This window comes from Cyprinus carpio, chromosome B7, assembly GCF_018340385.1.
Source record: "Cyprinus carpio isolate SPL01 chromosome B7, ASM1834038v1, whole genome shotgun sequence".
NCBI classification, from domain to species: Eukaryota; Metazoa; Chordata; class Actinopteri; order Cypriniformes; family Cyprinidae; genus Cyprinus; species Cyprinus carpio.
Genome location: NC_056603.1, coordinates 20,236,210 through 20,262,443, shown reverse-complemented (window position 1 = coordinate 20,262,443; position 26,234 = coordinate 20,236,210). Strand labels below are relative to the sequence as shown.

Here is a 26,234-nt window from a genome sequence, read left to right as displayed (position 1 = left end):
AGGCAAACTGCATACAATGATAAAAGATGACTGGGCTATTTGCACCATCTGGTGGTGGATTGTTATTACTTGCACTACTGTCTGTTCATCCAGAATACTGAACGATCCATTTGCACACTGGAATATTTTTCTATGCACTTTTTTACTGTCCATTGCACTAGTGAAAATTATAAATGTTTATATTTTCATAGTTTCTGCTTATAGTGTACATACACTTATTATATAATCCATCTGTATAGTATGTTCAAAGTACACCTATCTGTATATTTATTGTAAATTTGTAACATATTGTAGACACTGTATATCTTGTACTTACTGCTTATTGCACTTCTGGTTAGATGCTAACTGCATTTCGTTGCCTGGCTTGTACCTTACATGTGCAATGACAATGAAGTTGAATTTAATCTAATCTAATCTAATAATGCAACTACTATTAATACTATTGTAGCTCTATAGCTTGAAATAGTGGCTGTTTTTGTCCTTTTTTTCTTTGAAAGACAATTAAAAAATACAAACACAGAAATACGTTATATATATATATTTATAGATTTCATTTAGATCACTTAAAACACAAACAATATGGTTACAATAGTACAATAGATTCAGCCAAGAGCAAGGTCTTTCTTAATATTAGATCCATTTGACCTCACTGATTCAGCTGTCAATCATAAAATATGATCTTCTCCATAAATTATGTCAGCACAAATTTTAGCACTAATTTACAAATGGCAAGCACATGATTCTCATTTTAACAAACAGACACAGTGAAGAATCTATACACACAAAAGAACATTTTTTCCATGTTAATTCCCAGCAATTCTCCTTTAAGGATAATCCCGTTGTTCCTTATTTGAGAAACACAAGCAAAACAATTACTCTGTAAATCAATAATAAATCCATTCTTATGTAACCGCGCAGTTCAAATGAATACAACAATTTACGCAATATGATTTACACAGAAATTCCTTGTTTTTCTTTTCTGTCTGCTTGTGTTTCAAAATAAGGCTCACACTCTAAATTACCAGTGATTCTCTATTACTCATCAGATGCGGATACTGGGAGATCATGGGAGATTTTAATCTGAAAATGTACATTAATTGAAAAAGTATGCAATATATTAATAATAATAATAATAATAATAATAATAATAATGGAATGTATGTTTTCTTAGGATACCACAGAAAGAGTATGACAATTAGATGTCTTGGGTTGTGTATTTCACTTAAACTCTCCTGTTTTCCTGTAATTTCCTGCATCCTTCATTTGCAATGTGCTGTGACTGACTGCCAGGTGACATGGTTTCACAGTCATGACATCATGAAGAAAAAAAAAAACAAAAAAAACAACATTTATTACTTTTCTAAAACTTTTCTTTAAAAAAATCCCAAGGGTGGAGGGGAATGCAATGGCATTGTTTTGTCTGTCAAACAAAAGCGAATGATCCTTTTACTCTAATAAAGACAAAAAAACACAATTAAAGGTAAGAGTGGCATAGTGCAAGAAACAGGGAGGAGACAGAATCTTCATTTTCAAACCTTAACATAACATGCCATGTGGATCATTATTCAAGACTAATATGATGTACCATTAGAATATGGGGATGTAGTTGTCAATCTTAGCGCGATGCCTTTGAGCAATACACTCAGCAATCCACACAATGTTCCGGCACTCTTGTTCCTTCAACTTGACGTAGGCATAGAACACACTGAAATGAAACTGATTCAGGAAGGCCAGCTTATTGAGTTTCACCTGCAAACACATAACCCACATTTCAAACGGAGGCATTTGCTAACATCAAAAACATCATTGGATTATGATTTTCAGTGCAGTAACAGTCACTCTCTTTCAAACTGAACAAAAACCTTTGCTCACCTCATGTTCAAAAAAGCGATCCTCAAGGGTTTTGTCTCCTGGGTTGCTGCCAGCACCTTCAAAGAGAAGCTTGTATTCCTGAAGCAACATGAACTCAATTTTAATCCTCAAATCATTTTGGCGGCCAAAACTACCAGAGACACACACTATGTGAACTTTTGTTATTTAATAAATCACGTTGCCATGATGAAATGTTAGTTTAAACTAATTTTGGTCTACACATATACTTACAGGGTAGTATTCAGCCACAGCTTTGACCTGCTCGTAATCATCTGCACGGGCTAGCTGTGCAAGACCCTCTGGGTAGAGCTTGCCACAGTGAGGGAAGAGTTTAGCTCTGTCTTCTTTGGAGAGCTCCGTACCAAAGGAGTTAATGGTAATGATAAAAGCTCTTCTGTCTGCCTCAAACTGATACAAAAACAAATCTTTGCTTTAGTTCTTAAAACACTGAAACATGTCAACTGCATTTATAATAACAATTAAAAAAAATATTTTAAAAATCCTATTTCCGACTCAAGGTCCCTATACTTGATTTTAAAGGTGTTTATTCACCTCCAGAATTGGGCACATGGTATCTGCGGTTGTGCCACCCAGTGAAGAGCAGAACTTGTAGAAAGCTTCTAGATAAGCCTGCAGACACAGAGAGGAGATCAACCACAGATTTCTTAGTTAAAGGTCTTTAGATATAATTGTTTATATAAAAACTAATATTATAATAATAACTGTTGTAATACTGACACTGCCCTGGTAACATGCCTAGCATTTTGTAATCCTACATACCTTATTGCGATTTTGTTGTTATCATTATTATTTCTCATGTTCATCTTACCTCAACATTTGTATTGACTGTTCATATTTAATGCAAATAACATCTTGGTATGTGCCTATACAGAAACTGACTTTCAAAAATAAACATACACTGAAAAATATACAGAGGAGTAAAACGTGGGACAACTAGCCCCTGAACACCCCCCCCCCCCACACACACACACACACACGCGCGCGCGCAGAGTGTGTTAAAATTAGATTGTGACCCGCACAAAGACAAACCAGCAGGTTTCTGTGCTTATGCGTACTTCTCATATCATATGAAAATTCCTAATGAATGTTTAAGATTTACATCCTAGTATATTCCATCACAAGGCTGACCTTGTAAAGAGTATTACGAATGATTTCAATGTTCATCTCATCCAAATCCTGCTCAGAGATGCAGTCCTGAAAAAAAGCAGCTGAAACAAACAGAAACAGTCATTAACTGTGCTGTAGAAATAAGCACCTTGGTATTATTCAGAACATGTTTCACAAAATCTCTGAATGCCCTTAAAAATACTGACAAGATTCACAACTCACTGACCTCCTTTGACTACGAAACATGAAGTGAATGTGACTCATGTGAATTTTTCATATCAGACTGTCTTACCAAGTGGTGTATCCACCAGGATGGCATTGTAGAGCTCTGCTGGAGTTTGGGCGATGTTAACGGCCTCCATCTGTTCAAAGCTGCCAAGCGGATGGCACTTGGGCACCAGCTCTGAAATGGCCCGCTGATGGAGAGTTCCAGTGATCAACAGGATGACATTGTCAATCATATAGCTGTATCTGAAAAAGCGGTAAGATGGAAAAGTGCTTTATGATGGGTGCTGAGATGTGAAGTATTTTAAAACAAAGTGATTAAAGGGATACTTCGCCCCAAAATGAAAATTTTGTCATTAATCACTTACCCCCATGTCGTTCCAAACTCGTAAAAGCTTTGTTCTTCTTCGGAACACAATTTAATATATTTTGGATGAAAACCAGGAGGCTTGTCCTATTGACTGCCAAGTAAGTTACACTGTTAAGGTTGGATGAAAACCAGGAGGCTTTTCATACTTAGTGCAGTGGTCTCCAACCCTGCTCCTGGAGAGCTACCGTCCAACAGATTTCAGCTCCAACCCCAATCAAACACACCTGAAGCAGCTAATCAAGGTGTTCAGGGCTACTTGATATTTACAGACAGGTGTGTTGGAGCAGGGTTGGAACTGAAGTCTGCAGGACAGTAGCTCTCCAGGAGCAGGGTTGGCAATCCCTGGAATAGTCCTTCTGCCATCAGTGGTTCAACTGTAACTTTATGAAGCGACGAGAATACTTTTTGTACGTGAATAAAAAAAATAACGACTTTATTCAACAGTCTGTATCCTCTGTGTCACTCTACATCAGCGTAGAGTCATTTTGGAGTTATTTTTGTTTTATTCGCCTACAAAAAAAAATATTCTCGTCTCTTCATAACATTACAGTCCACTGATGGGAGATGCACTATTCTGACGATGCTTTTTATACTTTTCTGGACCTTGACAGTGTATTTTACTTGGCAGTCTATGGGACAGTCACAGTTTTCATCCAAAATATCTTCAAATGTGTTCCAAAGACGAACGGAGCTTTTCCGGGTTTGGAACAACATGGGGGTAAGTGATAAATGATGTGTATACCTTTATTAGGGGGGTGAACCTACACTGGTCTCACGGTTCAGAAAAGATTTTCATGTCATCAATTTGGTTCAATTCGATATCATGAAGCATCTCTATTCACTGACGATGCACTGTATCCTCAATTTTCAATTTTACTTCACATTTATACAATTTTGTCAATAAATACAAGCAGTCAGATATATGAAGAATACAAATTATTTCAGTAAAATTCTATATCTGTCATATGCAATTCATATGTGTACATTATTCTTCTGTTACATCATATTGATATTCATACTGGTATTAAATTGCACAGTTTAAGGGGTAAATGAATTTATCAGAGACAGAAATTCAACAAACACAAACACTGTTAGGCTTTTATTTGTGCACGTAACTTGAATCGATCTGTGGAATATGTGGTAGATGCCTCTTCTACTGAGTGTCTTTCACAGGCTTTTGGCTGATATATTTTTTATGAACCACCAGATGGTGCTGTATTTGAGACACTCAAAGCTTTGAATCTTTTCCCAAAACAGTCAGTGGAAAGCCTCAGTGCTTCACTAGGCTTCATTTGCCCATCCCTCCCCCCTGCATATTTCATTGTGCGTGACATGATTTACACATAGCGTGTGTCTTCTCCACTCATGCTTACCAGGTTGTTCATAAAAGCCGAAATGTGTCCAGATGTCGGCTTTTAAAGTAGTTGGAGCATTTTTAATTACTCGCACTCACCTCCCTCTGCCATTAGGCACGTTCGATTTGAAGCAGCGTTGCACAAGATGAGTGTATGACATCAACCACAAAAGCATAAGGATCCGTCTGCTCTCTAATCGCTCGAAGTGGTGCTTCAAGCGCACGCACCTATGCTACCACGACAAATGACGTCAGAAAAGCATCAGTACTTTATAATTGGTTATGGTCTATTACTGAACCGATACTGAATCGTCCTCGTCTGCATCGTGATGCATTGAAGAAATGATTAATTTCGACACCCCTAGGGAAGGGGTGTCGAAATTAATAGTTCCTTCAATGCATCACGTTTAAAGTCGATCACAATTAAGTCAAAAAACGGCAACAAAAGCAAACAAAAATATTCTTGGCTATTGATATTCACTAAACACAATACATTTGTAAATTACAGGAGCTCAATATTATATGTGACGCCTCATGCAGTGTGGTTTGTTTATATACTTTGATGTTTAACTGCACTCACGTGATGAAATCCATGAAGCTGGCCAAAGGCTCGTAAGACTGGTTCCTCATATGGCGGAACTCCACCACCATCTTCTCTTTCAGCTTGTCATCAATGACGGAGACAGTGAGGGGAGAGGCTTCATTGGCCAGGAAGCTTCCATAGTCAGTGCTCTGCAAGTGAAGCTTCAGGTCTGAGGAAAAAGAAGAAAAAACACAAGAAAACTCTTTAATGACTAAAAAAATCACTGATTTTATCTGTAAACCCAAAACCTCATTCTTCAGTGTTAAAAGGTTGCATTCTGGCACTGATTTCTATGTTCATCTCGGAACTGTTTTTACACAATTTCCAGTTCCCTAAAACAGAGACAAAAATTCCAAGTGAGTCATTGATTCTTAAAGGGGGAGACAAAATTAGCTAAAATATAATATATTTCTAAAAAAAAATATATATTGTTTCCATTTAAAATAATGCAAAAAATCTGGTTATTTTGAAAGGACTAATTTCATTGCAATGTGTGAAATATTAGAATATAATGCAGCACAGGTTGAACAAATAAACAAAGGACATCTCAATCAGTAAGAAAGATCATAATCCTCAATAAATTTGTTGTTTTCTTATTCTTTATGAGTGCCAAGACTTCAAATCTATGCAAAGAGGAATTAACAGTAAAATAAACAGCATGGTTACTAATAAATTATAATAAATGAAACAAAGTTTCGTCCTAATTTTTTTACAGTATACACATAAGGTAGAAGGCCAACTCTGTCCAATCAAAGTTTGGGCATAATTGTTTTTTTTTTTCTAATTAAAGCAAATGTGTGATTTAAATAATTAGAGCTAACTTGCCAAAAGAGGAAAATTACACAAAGTCATAAATCTCCATACACCAGTATATGAGCGCAGGTCGAAGAAGAATCTGCCCATCCTACAGAAGTGACGTCACGATACATCACATGACCAGCACCATCAACTACCTTTTTTTTTTTTTAAATGAAACCTGTATATTCCAATTCTATAAAAACGTAAACATTTACTATTCATCTCGAACATTTGCATAAAACGATCTCTTACACGACTGACCATTTTTAAAAACGACATTGAAAGAGACCGGTGATGCACTGGTAACTCGTCAGTCAGTAAGTTAGATTAATCAGGGGCCTTATAATAATAATACTGTACTATGTACACTGTGCATAATTAAAATAGAGCCGCGCTCTAAACATTCGCGTACAATCACATAAAATCAACGCGTAAATAAACAGGTCAGAAAATAGCTGATACACTGAATGTGTTGCTGGATAGCATCACAGTTAGCATGTGCATTTAAATACTAGTAGTAGTAGTGAGAAGTAACATAATATAATGATTACAGGGCTTCATTTGTTAACTTAATATTAGGTCTGAGGAAAATGAAGAATATATAAGGGCGTGGGGAGTGTTATTAATGTTCTTCACCTGCTAAAGGGAATTTATATGATGGATAAAGATAAATGATATTTGATGTTATGTGGTATGTGTTTTGGATGTTTGATGATTGAGTTACCACAGCAATTATAAAATTCGGTTTTGCATCTTTAAACGACGATAAATGGCAATAACAACACGCAACGGTATGTAGAAATATCGCAAATGAAATCGGACAGCTAACTTAGCAGCCAACTCGCACTCGACTCACCTTCCAGAGTTTCACACTGAACGAGATTCAAATAATCCGCCTGAGATAAAATACCAGCCTTAAAACCTCTCACCAGCCCCTCCAGATAACCATTATCCACATTAAAATATAATTCAGAGAAAGGCATTGTGAGAAAATAACACTACTGGTGTACTAGCTTAAGAGGGAGAGAGATGTAACGTTAGGCCAGTGCAGTCTTGAGTGATAGTGCTGTCCGATTCGTGAAGAATCGTTCTTCTGAGTCGGATTTTTTCAGTGAATTGTTTAAACAGGTTCACTGAACTGGTCTGAATGATTCAATGAGCCAGAATAGCTACAAAAAGGAATCCTGGATTGTTTACAGCTTGATTGTATGGCAGTTGAATTAATACACATACGAAGCATGTTCGTTTTAACAAAATCACGTATATTTTTTACCCGAAAATGTATGCATTTCAGTTTTGCTTATTGTAAATACACATTTTATTTCAAGATGACTTTATTCTGAGCTGAATCCTAGCTGCTAAACTGGTACACTGCAATACAATAACACATAATGATAAACAATTAGCCTATTAATTTCATTTGGTAACAGAAATAATCATTACTGGAACGTTTAAGAGCAGCGATGACGTAAAAGAACAGATGAGAATCATCTTGAAGACAGAATCTTTCAAATGAACTGTTCAAAAGAATCGATTTGGAGAAATGAGTCGGACTTCCCATAGCTGAATGAGGGAAGTTGCAGATACCCGGATACACACACACACACACACACACACACAAACTCATGTGATTGAGCATCTGACTATCAAACCTTAAACACTGATCTCAGCACAGCCTTACACAATCACGAAGAACCCAAGAGCTTTGTCTGGGCTGAGCAGAACCTCAAACTAAAGATTTCACATTTATTGTTTGTTGGCTGGTTTAATTGAATGTTTAAATGTGAATGTTTTCCTTTGGCAAAAAAATTTTTTTTTTCTTTTTTTTTTCAAGTAGCCTATACACCATCCTTACAAACCAACTATTACATTTACATTTACATTTACATTTAGTCATTTAGCAGACGCTTTTATCCAAAGCGACTTACAAATGAGGACAATGGAAGCAATCAAAAACAACAAAAGAGCAATGATATATAAGTGCTATAACAAGTCTCAGTTAGCCTAAACACAGTATACGTAGCAAGGGCGTTTTTTAATAATATAATAAATAAAAAGAAAACAGATAGAATAGAAAAAGAATAGAGCAAGCTAGTGTTAGAGGTCTTTTTTTATAATTGTATAGTGATTTTAGAGATAATGGATTGAGTACTAATAATAATAAAAGGTAGTTATTTTTTATTTTTTTAAATAGAATTAAAATAGTGAGTGAAAAAGTTAGAGGGTCAAATAAAGATGGAAGAGATGTGTTTTAAGCCGATTCTTAAAGATGGCTAAGGACTCAGCTGCTCGGATTGAGTTGGGCAGGTCATTCCACCAGGAGGGAACATTTAATTTAAAAGTCCGTAGAAGTGACTTTGTGCTTCTATGGGATAGCACAATCAAGCGATGTTCACTTGCAGAACCCAAGCTTCTAGAGGGCACATAAGTCTGAAGTAATGAATTTAGGTAAAGGGGTGCAGAGCCAGTGGTGGTTTTGTAGGCAAACATCAATGCCTTGAATTTTATGCGAGCAGCTATTGGTAGCCAGTGTGAATTGATAAATAGAGGTTTGACGTGTATTCTTTTCGGCTCATTAAAAATTAATCTTGCTGCCGCATTCTGGATTAAACTATTATGTTTTTTTCTTCATAAATTAAAGGCCAATGGCCTTTGAAAGGCGGTGTGTATGGTGCACTCTGACCAGCTTCTGAAGCAGGAGTATACCAGGGTTTTTCCTACATTGAAAAATTTTTGGCGGCCGCCAAAACGATTTTTTTGTCCCGCCAAAGCCTTATTTGATGTGTAATTGTGTTTTGTGAGTGAAGCAGGCTACAGACGGAGTGACGGAGAGAACGAGCACAGCGCTCCTCCCCCGCGCGCGCACTCTCAGTCTTCACTCAGTTCTGTCTTTGCTCGCTCCCTCGCATCAAAATCAACTGATCCTAAAGGTCGGAAGACCGAATCCATGTTTCACGTGGTGCATTCGGAGAATATTTTTGCTGAATTACCGCTGGTTGTGAATTGCAGTCAAAAAAAAAAGTTGCCTTATCTTCTCTCACAACTTGTGACGAGCATTCCGCACATGCAGCTGACATAACTTTAAATAAACGCAAAAAAAAAAAAAAAAAAAAAAAAAATCTATCCAGTTATGAAGTGTTTTGTGTGCGTGCGTGTGTGTGTGTTGACAAATCTTTCCCGATGTCCTAACAGCCAGGATTCCCACACAACACATCCGCTAAAGTCCGATTCGCGACCTAAAGACTCCTTTGAGCCGATTCATTGTAATGAATGGTTAAAGCAATCGGTCTTCATTGTATGTATTTGTTGTAATTTTGATAGTTGTGAATTTGGAACTCAATTGAGACAAGTGAAGCCCGTTTTTTTTAGCGATTTTTAGAACTTCCGTTTCTGACGCGCAGACTCAAACTAAGCTTGATGACGTCAGCAACCTGTCTGACAGATGTAAACCTTCTAGTAGCTGTGCGTGCAAACTGCCATCGTTAATCTTGCAGAGACGGAGAGTTTGAGCGGGGAGTTCTTTGGCGTGAGTGAGCAGGAGTAAGTATTCTGTTTAATTATTTTGTATAGTATTTTAAAATGTAACGCCAGCACGCCATATCTCTTGACGTCTCCCCGATTGCCTGCGAGCTTCTCCTCCTGTCTGTACGGTAATTTCTCTACTGTGCGACAGAGAGTCGAGTGGTTATGACGCAATCGTTAGCCTATTTTTACAAAAACTGTTTCTACGGGGCCATAATGTAACATAGAAGGTAATGGAGCCCTTTATACATTGTCGTGTATCTTTAGAAATAAATAATGGACAAATGGAGTCTTTAAACGCCTCAGATGTAAAGTTATTCGCTGTCAAAGTGACGCAAAAATGAATGGGAGTCAATGGGATGCTAACGCAAGTGAAGTTCTGCTACAAGATGGCGGCACGCGGCCGACTTCAACTTCCGGTCGACTTCCTTGCCCCCTGGTCTGCCCGTCAGTGTCTGAATCGGTGTATAACAAATCATTACTTCTTAGAAGAACATACACATCGCTTATCCCATTTAGCAAGAGTGTTTAGTAAACTTTAGCCTTAATAATCCACAGTATGTATAGGCCTATGACAATGTGTAGTAAATTACCTATAAAATCATTTAAAGTTAGACTGAAGTGAGATGAAACTAGATCAAAGCACAAAGCAAGCTGTTGCTAGCTAGCTGCTGATTTAATAAAATTTTATATGGTAAAAAATTACACTTACATCTTTTAAAACTATGTTTTTAATGCTACTTTTTAATTGATATGATTATACTAAAATAATTATCAGGTCTATCAAGTGGAAAAATCACAGCTTTTTTTGCAAAGAGGGCAAGAAAGGATGACAGTGAGAGTGACAGGTAATATCTGTGTCTGATAATTGCATAATTTGTAAATAGATAAATTATGATACCTTTGAGATTTCAAATATACTTTGTTTACATGTAAAATAAGTTGTAATCGCTTTCTTTTAATACCTAGCCTGACAGTGATCGTTTTTTCATGAATAAATAGGATAAGAAAAAAAAAACCACAAACTGTTTCTTTGTATTTATTTTAAATTTAACATTTATTGTCAATATTGGGCTTGTGGATCATGTGGGTACTAGGGTACTCTTTGCTGTGTGTGGACGACCATGTCGGTCAGCTACCACCGAAGACCAATTTTGACCCAGGAAAAACCCTGATACTGTACCATGAACATTATACTTGATGTAGCCAATTTATAAGATAAATGCAGAAACCAGAAGATTATAAATTAATGTACATTTTCACATGAACAATGAACAGATTTCTGTGAACTCATCATTGCCCTCTGATAAATTATTTTCACTGCAAAATCAAATGTTGATAAAGTGATTTTTAGTGGAAACACTCAGTCCATTATTTCTTCAAATATGCCATTTATATGTTCCAGAGAGCAGGATATGAACTCAAATCATCTTAATTTAATACTAGTCAGCTAAAAGCATGTCATAGTTTAAAATAGCACCAAATATCTGTTGATGAGAAATCGTCTGGTAACAGTTAGTTAAGCATTACATACACACAATGTTTATTTATTTGTTTATTTATTATAAAAAAAAGAGAGCTTCACCATACAGTTGTGTCTATGCCATAGACTTTATAGACCAGTCTTCAAATATATAAACTAGTAATGCTGACTTGACCTGTTTGTTTCATACAAAATGCTCTAACACAGGTTCTGGTTGCCACTTATAAACAATTCGGACCAATCTGACCTTACAAAGAGAAGTACTGAACTTCATACTCATAAACAATTTATTTCCTCACAAATGGATGCTGTATTGCGTCATCAGCGCTAAAACAGCAGGCTGGAGTCATCAGCTGATTGGAGCTGTATTAGCTCCATAATGAAGTGTTTACTGGTCAGTACTGAGCTTTAACTAAATCTATAGGATGGGGGAGCATAAAGTATAAATTAAGAGTTTATTTGCAAAAAAAGATAACTCCATTTTTTTTTACATTTTCAAAAATCATATTTTTTATGTTATCATGTTTTTATTGTGGGGTTTTGTGTGTGTGTGTGTGTGTGTGTGTGTGTGTGTGTGTGTGTGTGTGTGTGTGTGTGTGTGTGTTAGTAGCTGTATTTGTTAGCTATTTTTTTTAAAACTAATCAAAATAACCCAACTGCAGTCTGATTGAGATTAATTGGAATGCACAATGAAAAAACATGATTTTTGAAAATTGTTAAAAACGGAGTTATCTGTTTTTGCAAATGAACTCTTCAAATGCAGTTAGCCTGAAGTACCAAATATGTTTTTCAGCAATTCATGTCTAATTCATTTTTTTATTTTTTTTATTTTTTTTTTTATTATTATTATTATTATATTTTTTTTTTTTTTGCAATGCAATGTTATTTTTAAAATCAAATTGTATCCAATTATAAATAATGTATAAATATAAAAACTGAATGTTTTATGTTTTATGCAATATAAATAAGCCATAACCAAAACTAAACAATATTTAACTAATATTTGTTCTGAGTATCGGTTCAAAATGCAGCACCATGTTTCATACCTACTGAGCTATACTAAGTAGCAATGCATTTTTCATACTTTTCATATAATTTCACACATTTAACTTAAGTAGAAAATGTCAAAGTGTGAAATAGTTTTCACTATCCTAAAGGAAGTTCAATATATTGCTCTTTTCCTGTGTTGATGTGATGAGTGCATGGGCTTATGTGTGTGACAGTGTTTGTGTGGGAGTTAAGTGGTTGTGCCAGGCACAAGAGACCACACCTCCATTCACTGATCAGGACCATGTGTCCCTCACGTCCCACCTCAAGGAGCCTTATAAAACACAGAGTCCAGTGCAGACCCTCAGCCTTGGACACAGAACCCTGCAGGTAAGTCAGACATACTTTACTTATTCATGTGCATGTGCAAACAGATCCATTCACATAGTGTATGGCAAATACAAATCAATGCAAATACAAACTACAATCTATCTGTCTACATGCTCACAAACATAAACATGATTTCAAACATTTAACTTCAATCTAAATGTTTCTTGACTGCACTCTCTTTTTTCAGTGAATACAACTGGATCACTAAAAGTGTGGCTGAAGTTTATCTTGTTTTTGACTTTCAATGAATATGATGCTGAACATAGCGATCATTAGCTGGTTTTTGATGAATGTCATGGTGATGGCATCACATCCAAACCTGAGACGTAGTGAAAACTCATTTGCTCTATCTGACACAGGTAAGGTTTCTAGATTGATGTTATTTTCCAAAAACGCGGAGTGTATCTTTTTCTGTTGATAATTTCAGAGATAGTCCTTGCTTTTAAAAATGTTTTGAAAATGTTTGTTAATACAGTTTACTGTGATTTGATACAGTACAAGTTTACTATGATTTGATACAGTACAAATGTTTTTATCTAATAGGCGATGTTACAAAAATCTTATTCTAAAATGTGAAAAAATGGTAATAATAAAGAATGTCTTGATACAGTCAAGTCAATTTCTAAATATTTCTAAATAAATACATTTAAAATATATTTGGATAATTTGATATCATTTATTCATTATGGAAGTACACAACATTTTTGTGAAGATGGTCGGTATTTAACTGTGTAAATTCTGTGTTACATTATGTACTAAATTAATGAATTTCAAATTTATGTCATGGACAGCTTGTAATTTTTTAGGTTTTGGTGCATTTTTGTTTTGTACATCATAGACTTACTACCTGGATTGGAACACCTTGAAATAAACTCAGCAGAAGAAAAACTGCTAGAAGACCTTGGATCATATGATGAGGTGAGTAACTGACATTTAGCATACGCAATTAATACCAAGTGACTGTACTTGTTTCCAGGTCATACGTCTCATGACTGTGAAATTGTCAGTGCTAAAATTATTTAAAAATATTTATTTTATTTAAATTGTCGTTTTTATTTTTCAATATATTATTTCTAAGATATTATCTGTTTGTAGTTTTAATAGACTAGTTTTTTTTTTTTTTTTTTTTTGCATTTAAGTATTAAAGGGGTCATATGATGCTGCTAAAAAGAACATTATTTTGTGTATTTGGTGTAATGCAATGTGTTTATGCAGTTTAAAGTTCAAAAAAACACATTATTTTCCACATACTATACATTATTGTTGCTCTTTTATGCCCTGCCTTTCTGAAACAAGACGATTTTTATAAAGCTCATCATTCTGAAAAGCGAGGTGTGCTCTGATTGGCCAGCTATCCAGTGCGTTGTGATTGGCTGAATGCCTCAAGCGTGACGGAAATGTTATGCCCCTTGCCATACTGTGATGCCGTGTCCCAGTGAGATGAGATAAAACCAAGTAAACCCATTACAAACGAGGCATTTGTTGCATCCAGTGGGGACATAATTACTTATTATAATTACTTGTACTGTCTTTTTACATGTTGCGTTGCATATTGCGCCGTGTAAACATAAAACCATGTCTGCATTTGTGTTCGGAGAAACGACAAACAGCAAGCGCAACTCAAAACTGGCATTTAAATCATCAGTGGCAAATTCTTTAAATATAAAAAACTTACTTACAGGCTGAGAGTCAGAAGCGCCGGACTGTCCTTGCAAAGTTGGAATTGCTCCAATTTATAGAAACGGACACTGGCATTGTAGGCTACTGGTTCAGGAAACAGTCGTCATCCTCCGTAAAATGCTCTGCCCACATCTGAATATTTGGGTTGAACTGTTCTGGACCAGTGTTGTAAATGCAACTTAACCAATGATTTCTAGTTGTGTCCTCTTTTGGAAAAACAAACAAAGTAGTTTCACTTTCACAACGAAACACACCGCGTCTCCACAACATGGCACCGGCAGCAACAGAGAGAATAAAAGTTACCCCTTTTTTCTTTGCGTGAACATTTGGGCGGCGCTATGCAGATCTTCCCACATCGTGATGTAGACATGTGGGGGCGTGTTAGAACGAGGCGGTTTAGGAGGCCGTGGATGACTGTTAACTTTTATAAAGAATATCTCTTTGGATTTGAGACTTTAGTCTTTGCAACTTTACAGATCTTCTTTATGCACCAAGAGCTTGTAACACTCCAAAGAGGAAAACTTGAAATTGCACCATATGTTTTAAAAATCTTTTAAAAGGCAAAGTGCACATTCTTATGTCAGCAGTGTGATACACAAAAGGTGTTGACATGTTCTGATTTACTTGGACATGGTACTTGGAGAAGAGATGAGTCTTTAAAAGAGACTTAAATGACACCAGTGTGGAGGCAGTTCTGCACAAAGGCAAACTGTTCCAGAGCTTCGGGGCCGACACTGCAAAAGCACGGTCCCCCACAGTTTACGTCACGACCTAAGATGAAATAATTTTGTTTCTTTTTGTTGCCACAGGATCTGGGTAAAGCTGTACAGCTGCAGAGAAGAGGAACACGTTCCCCCAGCCGCTGCATCCCTCATCAGCAGTCCTGCTTGGGTCATCACCTGCCCTGTTGCAACCCCTGCGATACGTGTTACTGTCGTTTCTTTAAGGCCTTCTGCTACTGCCGTAGCATGGATCACACCTGCAAACATGAGTATGCATAGAGCCAAATTCTACCCTGAAATGACTAATTGTGGCTTTACATTTACAGTTTTACAGCTCTAGAATGTATATGTGGATAGTGTAAATATACAGCCTCACACTATCCACAGGGAAGTTTGTAACAATATAACAAATATAATGGTTAATAATGTTTAATAATAAAGCTGCACAAAGCATAAAGAATGCACCTTGGCTCTTAAGATTTCACATTTGTATTGCTGCAATTTTATGGTGTAATTTTATTGCAATTTTAATGTCAAAATCTACTGTCATATATTGTATATATATATAGGCATTCAATAAAATCTAATTATTGCAAATGTGTAGCGTGTTAAATGAAAAAAGGTATCAAATCACCTGACATCAAAACTGAGCTGTGTACAACTGAATAAATACACAGTGAGCCAGAAGAAAAACAGATTCATTTCGGCTTTAAAAAAGGTTACCAAGAACACATAGTATATATTGGGTGCTTCTTAAATGGAAAGCTGCATCCTAGTGGGTGGGGAAATGAGTGGATAATGAATGAAAACGCAGTAAGTGTGCAAAACTTTCAGGGTTTTTAAAAAACCATACACCTCATAAAATTGGAGGCAAATGGTGGCTATTTTGAAAAGGCTAAAATATAATGCAGTTTTGATCTGTTTAACACTACATACAGTAATTCCCATAAATTCCACTTGAGTGTTATTTCACAGTTTTGATGTCTTCACAATATTCTAAAATGGGGGAAATAATACTAGTAAAGAATACTGGATAAATTACCTTTTTAATACAATTACAATAAAATATATTGAAAATTAGTTGTGGGCAATCGAAACCCTAATGGTTAGAGAGTCAGGCTTATAAATTGAAGGTTGTGGGTTTGAGTCTCAGGTCTGGCAGCCCTGTTGAAAAATCCAGTATATGCTGGTTAGGTCAGGAGCTAGTTGCTTAGGACCAGCTAAGAACCAGCTTAAACCAGCTCAAACCAGCACCCATGCTTCAAAATATACCTAACCAGCATATGCTGTTTTTTCAACAGGGAGGGATTGTAGGTTGGTGGAGTGAATATCCAGCACTCTCCTGTAAATTAAAAACCATGACTTTAATACCATGATTTAATTGAGACCCCTGAGCAAGGCACCGCTTTCCGGGCACCGCAGCAAAAATGGCTGCCCACTGCTCCGAGTGTGTGTGTGTTCACGGTTTGTGTGTGTGTGCTCTTGAATGGGTTAAATGTAGAGCACAAATTCTGAGCATGGGACACCATCCTTGGCCTTATGTCCTTTCCTTTCCTTTCCTTATAATGATTAATCCAAGACATTTGAACCAAAGAAGGGTCATGTCATACATCTTTATTGATGAAACTAAAGACAGTATTCATGGCTGCTTTAGTAAGCAGCAATGGTCTGGTCAATCCAGGGACGGAGCTTGGTGACACGGGTGTAGGCAACAGGGGTAGAAGTGGAGCAGGTGCCGGTTCCAAAGGACACAATACCAACGAGATTCCAGATTCGGTTCTTCTCACAGACCAGAGGACCACCAGAATCACCCTGGAAGACACAAAGTGGACTGTGTAATCAAAATTTACTTACAAATGTAAGAAGAATTTTTTAAGTAACTATCATATATTTATTTAGGACAACTCACCATGCAAGAGGAGACACCAGAGGCCCCAGCACAGATAATTTTATCAGTGATGTAGCTTCCCCAGTATTACTTGCAGTCATCATTGGTCAGTAGAGGCAGAGCGGCCTGCTGGAGCCGGGCAGGGGTATCAGGAGCTGAAAGGGCAGATTGTCAGATTTTTAAAAGAAAATAAATCAGTACAGAGAACAGATCCAATTCAGGCTAAACTACAAAAATATTAACAGAAAAAAAAAAACTTGAAATGCAAAATGATAAAAATGATGAAATGAAATAGGATTCTGAAACTAACCATCGTGCCTGGTCAGGCCCCATCCAGAGGTCACACACTTCATGCCTCCAGGGAAGTCGTCAAAGGTTTCAGGGAGGCACACGGGAGACACGTGAGTGTTGAGCTTAGCGGGAGTGGCCAGCTTGATCAGGAGGATGTCGTTGTCGAAGGTGTAGCTGTTGTAGTAAGGGTGCATGATGGCCTGTGGGAAAAGGATACAGACACGTAAGCATTCAGATCTTCAAGTAGCAATCATCTACGGGAACACTCTCTTCAGTTTCCTGTTAAAAGACTGTCTCCAGTACGATACACTAGTGCTGCAGCGGTTTTTAACAGCGGGGAATCTGCTCCTGAATCTTCAGTGAAAAGAAATCAAGTACTGTATATGATACAAACACTGTGTCCTGCAATAGAATGGCTTTCACTAGATGGTTCTCTTAATGAATAGTTCAAAAAGGTTCCGGTTTATGGATATAGTTTTACTGAACTATATCGATTAGATCCATAAGTGAATCAACACCTGTATCCCATATTGTTATTGGTAGGAGTCTATGAATAATAATTTTGAATATTTTCAGAGATGTTGAGCGAATAATGATTGTTTTGTGTGAGCATCATTACTCACTGTTTGTCCATGATGTGTTGTTAAAGATACACATTTTTTGTATAGTTTTTATTAATTGATGAAATAATTTTGCTATTTATGTAGTGAATTTGGATGGTGGCTCCTTCTGTAGGAAATGATACTCAGGATAACAGAAATTGAGAGTCTACACACCTTTCCAATACTAATGGTCTGAATGGACTCAGCATTAGATAAGCGATTATGCTCGCCCAGGATGACGTGGTTAGAGGTTCTGTAAAAAAAAAAAATTAAATAAGCTAATCAAAATTGTATAACCCAAAATCTTTTAAAAGTTTAAAAATCCCATTAGATTCCTACAGGCTAAACATTGTGAAGTTACAGGTTTAGTCTTTAGTACTGTGTTACCTGACATTGCAGTGAGCAGCAGTCACAACCCACCTCTCATTGATCAGGGAGCCGCCGCAGAAGTGGAAGCCATTGTCTTGTAATAAATTTAAAATGATGTAATAATTTAATAAACCTTCTGAGTTAGCATTTAAAAGCTTTTGTTTTTGACACAGATTTTACCTGCAGAGACACCTGCCAGGGCCAGGAGTGAGGCCATGCCTCCTCACCATTCACAATCCTGGAGTAGCCAGAAACAACAGGGGGGATGGCAGGAACGCCACAGCCTGGCAGATCAAAAAAAAAGAACAAAAGCAGTTTAACAGATTCATGTGTTCTAAGGAATATTTAGTTAGCTAGGCTTAAAGTCTGCTATTAGAGTATCTTATTATTAAAAATAAAAACAGGAACGTACCATAGGCTGCACCCAAGAAAGCGAGACAGGAGAGGATCCACAAGAAGGCCATTGCTGCACGTGAATGTTGTCTGCTCCTTTTGAGGGATTTATATATTCTCTCCTCATTCATACGCTGGACATCTTATCTCGCCACTGTGGGATATTGTGCACCTTGCAAGCGAGGGTGTTTTCTATCCCTGCAAAAGATAATGGCTCCTTCATCTAGTTGCTTTAAATCAGCTTTTTAATTGAAGTCTTTCAGTTGTGAATTCCATTTATATTAATGCATTTGACAGCAACTAAAACTGCACTGATAGTAATTATTTCATCAGTTCATTTCCTGGGAGTCAAACCCTTAACCTTGTCATTGCTAGCACTCAGTACTGTTGGACCTACAGAAATACTACCAACTACCTATTAAAGACTGGATGCCGCTATTCTCCCAGATTCACAGTGACTGAAAAATTTCTTGGAAAAACTGTACTAGAAAGACTGATAACTTCATTTTTATATAAATAATTATACTTGATAATACTTGTGTGGTGGAAATGACCATGAGTTTTGTTATTTTGTGTAATATCCTCTGTTAATTAGACAATTATTTTTTATTTTTTTTAAAAAGAGGATTCTATATTTTGCATTTGTCAAATCAGCTTATTAAATGAATTCAGCTCTATTTAATTTTATTGCGTAACAAAAATCATTGTGTCACTGCAGTAACCCTGACCCAATTGGTTGTACTTTCATACACACTGATAAAGTGTGTTCTCAGTTTCAATGCCTCTGTGTCCACATCTGCACTGATTCCCAGGTCCTGTAAATCTCTTCACATAGTCTATTACCTATATGTAACTAATATTGTATTCTGTATTCTGCAACTAATATACTTTGTACTGGATATCAAATATTCCAAAATCCTTATATTATGACATTTTATTCAAAGAGGAACTGAGCTTGGTGGACTATTTTTTGTATTCATTTTCAAATGTATATTTATTCATGTGGTGCTCATTTCCAGTAATAGAGATTTGAATGGAATGGAAATGCAGCAGTGACATTAGGAATTCATTCCAAGGATGCATGAAATTTTGATTAGAAAAGTTGAAAATTGAAATAGAGAGTGGAGGGATTGTGAATCCCTTTAAATTATCCTTTTTTTCCCCAATGTTTTAAGATGTATTAGATGGTGTTATAAATGGCTTCATTATGCTTTTATATTCGTAATTGCATAAAAAAAATTTGGAACTTAATCAAGTGTCAGTTTTGGAGCTGTCCAAAGATATTGTATTTTAAGTGGTAAGAGTGGTTATACAGTGTAACTTGTTAGTATTCAGTAACATTGATTCAAATACAGTATTCTATGCTTTAATGCAATAATAGTATATTTATAGATAGATAGATAGATAGATAGATAGATAGATAGATAGATAGATAGATAGATAGATAGATAGATAGATAGATAGATACGTGGCAAAGTTAATATCAATTAATATCATCAGTTTTTCTTTTGATGCACTTACATGTGAGTATTACATACGAGTAAATTATATATTTTATTTTAATTTCCACTGCCATTTATTAAATGTTATTTATTTATTTATTTATTTATTTATTCATTCTCATTTATGTTCACAAAGTGCTCCAGACATACTAGCTATAATATACTGCTTCATATCACTATTGTTTTATTTACAAATTCCACAGTTATTTAAAAAAAAATTATTTTCTGGTTAATTTGTAGTTGGGTCAAGGAATCAAGCATTTTCAAGCATCAAAACAATTAGTGTAATACAGCTTTGAATCGTTGTTGTTGTTGTTGTTGTTGTTGTTGTTGTTGTTGTTTTTCAATGCATTAGAAAGTGTCCTTATGAATAAATATCATACATTTTTACCATGATTTACAGGAAACAGACACTAAAATGTCATTCAGTGTAACAGTCTTGTCAGGCATATTTACAACAAGAATCAGTTTACGACATATTAAAAGACTAGTTTTACCCCAAATACTACTTGTAATTTTAAATTTTTTGTACTAATTTAAAATGCAATAAAAGGTAGTATAGGCTCACTTATTCTTTTATATATTTTAATACGTTCAGATCAGAATAATGTTGTTTAAATTTTTACATAAATATAAGAGTTTCCTCTTATGAGAGGAATATGAGAGGATACTCATATTTAGTGGGAGCAATTGTACCATCTGTCTGTAAAAACAGTTGTCTTAGTGGTTTAGGTATGATACAGAATATACCTTGCCAACAGTCATGGTCTGAAAGGGCTCAGCATTGGAAGAACGATCATGCTCACCCAGGATGACACGGTGAGAGGTCCTGATAAAAGAAGGAAGAAGAAATTGCACAGAATTCTGAAGAGACATGCATATTCTGAAATAAAGGTTGGTAGATAATAATAATAATAATATTAAATATAGCTGCAAGCAGCGATGGCGGGCTCAAGCCATCAGTGCAAACGCCACCCCTGTGGCATCGGGGAAACTGTGCCCACCGGGCACATGCATTTGCAGTAACTCTCTGGCAGTCTGGTTTTAAAGGATTCGGCAATTAAAGGGTTAATCCAAACCATCAAGACTGTGAAAGACACAAACACAGAACAATATATAAAACTTTAGTAACACTTTTTAATAAGGTTTCAGTTATTAACATGGACTCTATTAATGAACATGAACAATAATTATATAGCATGTCAATGTCAGTTAATATTTAAAACTTAAAAATAAAAAAAATAATAATAATAATCTGTTAATATTAGTTAATGCACTGTGAACTAATATCAACAAACATTAATAAATTATGTAAAAAATATTGTGCATGTTAGTTAATGTATTTACTATTGTTAACAAATGAGACTTTATTATGAAGTGTTACTGAGACCTTTATTGATTTACACCATGTGCATAATTATTAGGCATGTTGATATTGTGATTATTTTCTAAGCACATTTTACCAATTCCAAATGACATCAATCTTAATAACTACCATTAATTTTGTGTTTAATCATTTATGAGTGATATATAATTGTCCATGAAGGCTGAAAGAGAAAAACTCTTTATTATTAGGGTTTTTTTTTTTTTTACAGATGAAATGAGCCAAAGTCAAAAATTATTAAATCCCCATGAGCAATATTCAAAACTATTGCAATACAGAAATTGCAAAATTAAGACATGACCATTGGACAAAAAAAATGCTGACTGGGACTGGGGGGTTACAGTTTTATTTTAAGATTAGTTTATGTACTGTGAAATAACATGAATATAATATTTTTAATGATAGGATTAACTAACATAAACAGATTGTTCATTGTTAGTTCATGTTAGTTAATGCATGTATTAATGTAAACCAAAGTGAGATTATTATAAAATGTTGCCCAACACATTTCATGATCTATAACCATTTTTAAAAAATAATTTTAATGAGCTATAAAACATTTGTGAAATGATTATATAAAAACTATATTACCAGTAAAATTCATTAGCTTTTAAAAATACGCATTATTTTTCTTTGAAAGATTTTTATAAAAGATTTAAATGCTCTTTACACGTTTCTACAACAATTATTTAAAAGTAATCCTAAAGCGCCATCTAGTGGTGGCCATGATTGGTATTACACACTGCACGTTTGGTGTTGCTCTCTGAACCGGTCAGAATGAAGCGCGGCTAAATGGAGCGTGAGAACAGAATACACTGGGCATATGTCTACGTAACTCCAGGTTCACACACTCTGGTTTGTAATGCGTATTTTTTCCGGGCCCATGTTAATGGATCAGAGCGTTCACACTGCACACAGTAAAAGATGTGAACAGAAAAGGTTAGAAATAGAAAGGTGCGAAAAGAATGAATATCTAGCGCATGAGCATAGAGAGATGTGAGTGCACAGGACACAGTTTGAGCAGAGGAAACTCGGTTTTAAGTGCGCGCACTGAGCGAAACTCAGCATGTATCTGAGCACGCGTGTCTGGTTTTAAGCGTGCCAACAGAGAGATTCGCGCTCGCGCATTATTTAATGTGCTTTCGCGTTACAATAACTCGCTCTCGCTCCTGCTTCTGCACCGCATACACATACTGCATACGCACTGCAGACGGAGTACGTGTGAACCTGTATAATGTATAACAAATATATTTCAACGCCCGAGGCACCGCTACAATGAGCTCTATGACCAATGCATGGCAAGAAAACATCCCTAATAATTCAGCACTCCTGAATATAAGGAGTTTTTCACTTCCAGCCTTCAAGGACAATTATATATCACTCATAAATGATTAAATAACAAATGTATAGTATTTATTAAGATTTATGTGATTTGGAATTGGTAAAATGTACTTGGAAAAAAATATCACCAGAATATCAGTGTGACTAATTATTATGCACTCGGTGAAATGTGATTTTTAATTATTTTTTTGTTCTGTTTGTAATGTGTTTTTTATTTTTTTTTTTGTTATATACAATTTTTTTTCTGTGAGCTGAACTTTTTTACTGTTACATCCATGAGATTGTGTAAATTCAGATAAATGTCATGTCACAGGATGTCTTTCATAGGTCAGTATCAAATGAGTTTCAAATTATTATTTGCAGCATAAAAAAAATCCATGTGTATAATCCATTTTTTGTCCCTAAAACTGACTGAAAAGGATAATGCCTAAGAGATTTCTTAAGCTGTAATGATGAAAGGAAAAAACAACAACACACAATTACTGATTTTTTTTTTTCTGGTGATTAAAGAGAAAGAGATGTTAACTCTCCCTCTCTCTCTCTCTCTCTCTGTCCCCCCCCCCGCCCCCCCCCCTCCCCTCCCTCACACACAGAGAGAGTGTCCTCAGAGTGAGAATCAGATGTCTGACAGTTTTTTTAATTTTCTGTTATCCATACAGTGTTGTAAAGTCATGAAACTATGCATTTTTCCTCAGAATGATACGTTCTCTGTATGAAAAATGGGGTTTTGAAGTGTTTGGAAGCTGCACTTTAAGAAATATAAGACCAATTCATGTTTTTTTTTTACTGTTATTTCAATAAATCACTACGGCAAAACCGTTCAAGCTATCCAAAATCCATTCTCAATTTAAGTTCCTCAATGTTTTGGCATCATGTAGAAAAAGTTTGGTGTGTATACTGTAATTATCCTCTGGGCAGTATGCATTTATTCACAGCTATATTTTTCCAAAAATCCATATTCAAATCAATATAACCGACTTCCTGTTCATCGTAGCTGATGACTGTGAATTAGAAAGTTGTCCGTCTTGATAAGAATAATTTATGTACCGAGTTTGGTGTCTGTAGCTAAAACTAAAAACCCCCTCACTTTTGACAAAAGGTGGCGCTATAGAGTGGCTCCTCCATGCCCTTTCATGTGCTTTTGACATTGTCTATATATCATTAGTAATGATATGTGTTTTGAGTTTCATGTAATTCTGAGCATTTTATCTGCCTCAAAATCACTAGAACAGAATATTCAAGATTGACACGTTGCCACGGCAACACTATATTATATATCAATATCCCCACAACAGATTTACATCGGCCGTGTTTTGTCATTATTCTGATGAAGTTTGAAGCAAATCGAGTGAAAATAAGATGCTGAATTCAAAGCATTTTGAAAATGACACGCTTCCTGATGCCAGTTGGTGGCGCTATAACTTTGACTCCTAATAGTCACATCTATGCGATCGGCATCATACATCAAACAATCCGATGAAGTTTGATGTGAATCAGAAAATGTATGTGGATGTTATTAGACATTTCCTGTTTCTCATTTTTTGCCCTAATTTCAACGCCTCGCCACGGACAAACCGTTCGAGATATCAAAAATCCCCTGGCAATTTTTCATCCCCAATGTCTTGAGATCATGTTCACCGAGTTTCGTGGAGAACCGGTGGAAAACCTCAGAGGGAGTATTTCAAATTCCAGAGCATGCTTTTTTGAAACAGCCCTGAATAGCTCACTTCCTGTTGGGCGGAGCCTTTTTCATAGAGCGCGAAAGTTGTTCGGCTCAATGAGATCTATAAGTGTACAGAGTTTCATATAAATACATGCAAGTATGTGTGCGCTATGGTTCAAGATTTCTGACTGTGTTCCAGGGGGCGCCGTAGAGCCCCTGTGCCACGCCCGGGTCCCAGACTCTGCGGCGTCCTGATGGCCGCAGGTTCCAATGTGTGTGTGCCAATTTTCAAGAGTTTTTGAGTATGTTAAGGCCTCCAAAAACCCCCGGAAGGTTTAAAAAAAAATAAAAAAAAAAATAATAATAATAAGAAATATAGCTGCAAGCAGCGATGGCGGGCCCGAGCCATCAGCGCAAACGCCACCCCGGTGGCATCAGGTAAACTGTGCCCAGCGGGCACATGCATTTACAGTAATCCTCTGACAGGTTTTAAGGGATACGGCAATTAACGGGTTAATCCGAAGCATCAAGACTTTGAAATCACATACACAGAACAATATTCATTAAGAAAGTGAAATTAAATGATTAATAAACTATTTATTCGAACCCTTGCTATTTTCTATTCTAATAAGATTCTTGGCTGTGGAACACCTGTAATAGAGTTGGCTAGCTGGATGCAAATAAAGTCATGCCTTTTATTTGTTCCCCTGTTTGCTATTTCACATTCCTGTCACTGAAGGCGTTGTGGCCAAAGACACAGAAGGTAACTGAAACAATGTGGTTTAAGTCCAGGTGATCATAAGGTGTCCAAGCACAATGGTTTGTGTAGATGATGCAGTTAAACAATGGACGTGTCTCTTTTCAAGTAAATTATTATACGCACAACATAAAAAAATAGATAACAAATATAGTGTCCCTTCTTCACTTTTTCAGTAATGCGTGATAACTTGAGAAATATGTTGTCAATACTATTAAAATAAATAAAAACGTAATGGTATTTCGGAGATGATATTTTGTGCAGAATTACTAGATTGGGCTTTATTAAAGTATATGAAAAAAGAATGAATGTATATGCTTTTTTGATTTATTTACATAAATGAAACATTTTCAAGTCTTTGAACAGATCTTGAAGTATTTGCTGTCCTGTGGCGCCATCGAGTGGACAACATTAGCATTGTGCCCTTCATTTTTGAACAACATTATAAAAGGGGCCAATATTTTTTGATTGATTATAAATATTTAATGATTAGTTTACTGATAATATACCCACATTAAAATCGAATTTACTGATTCTGTATCTTATTTCATGCTTAATCATGAGTTTAATTTTCAACTTACATTTTTAAGCAGTGTTGAATGATTACTATGTGAGTTGCTAAATTTGTTTTTTTTTTTACAATTATAATACATAAACTATATAATGATGAAAAAATACAACAGTTATTGTTTTCATAATATTTACTATTGACAATCGTTATTCTGTATTGTAAAGAAGAAGGTTTTTATGACAACAAAAATGGTCATTACTAAAAATTAAACACTAATTTAATTCATAGTTTTATTTTTCTATAGGTTAAGCACCTTTTTGTAAATATGGCTGTTTCCCAGTTTTATTTATTTTTTTCTTTGTTTTTTTTTTTGTTTTTGTTTTTTTTTAGGATTTACATTTAAAAAAATGAGCCTACTT

General features: G+C 35.7%; 2 protein-coding genes and 1 pseudogene across 4 annotated transcripts; 1 reads left to right on the top strand and 2 right to left on the bottom strand.

Moving 5' to 3' along the window:
- Positions 1-523: 523 nt before the first annotated feature.
- LOC109051615 (V-type proton ATPase subunit d 1-like) lies at positions 524-7,408 on the bottom strand. 3 transcript variants are annotated; one of them, XM_042727851.1, is made up of 9 exons: positions 7,187-7,408; positions 5,530-5,701; positions 3,293-3,471; positions 3,022-3,101; positions 2,425-2,502; positions 2,104-2,280; positions 1,873-1,950; positions 1,586-1,749; positions 524-1,451 (listed from the first exon to the last, which is right to left on the bottom strand). In XM_042727851.1, exons 1-8 carry the CDS (start codon positions 7,311-7,313, stop codon positions 1,588-1,590), a joined length of 1,053 nt encoding a protein of 350 aa, XP_042583785.1. In that variant the 5' UTR covers positions 7,314-7,408; the 3' UTR covers positions 524-1,451; positions 1,586-1,587. The 3 variants fall into 3 exon arrangements, with proteins under 3 accessions (XP_042583785.1, XP_042583786.1, XP_042583787.1); XM_042727852.1 differs by having other exon boundaries at positions 524-1,420; XM_042727853.1 differs by having other exon boundaries at positions 524-1,283.
- A 5,201-nt stretch (positions 7,409-12,609) lies between these two features.
- LOC109051622 (agouti-related protein) lies at positions 12,610-15,711 on the top strand. The gene is made up of 4 exons (XM_019069122.2): positions 12,610-12,712; positions 12,900-13,071; positions 13,551-13,630; positions 15,202-15,711. Exons 2-4 carry the CDS (start codon positions 12,957-12,959, stop codon positions 15,391-15,393), a joined length of 387 nt encoding a protein of 128 aa, XP_018924667.2. The 5' UTR covers positions 12,610-12,712; positions 12,900-12,956; the 3' UTR covers positions 15,394-15,711.
- Positions 15,712-16,708: 997 nt separating this feature from the next.
- Positions 16,709-18,837, bottom strand: LOC109051620 (annotated as a pseudogene).
- Positions 18,838-26,234: the final 7,397 nt, after the last annotated feature.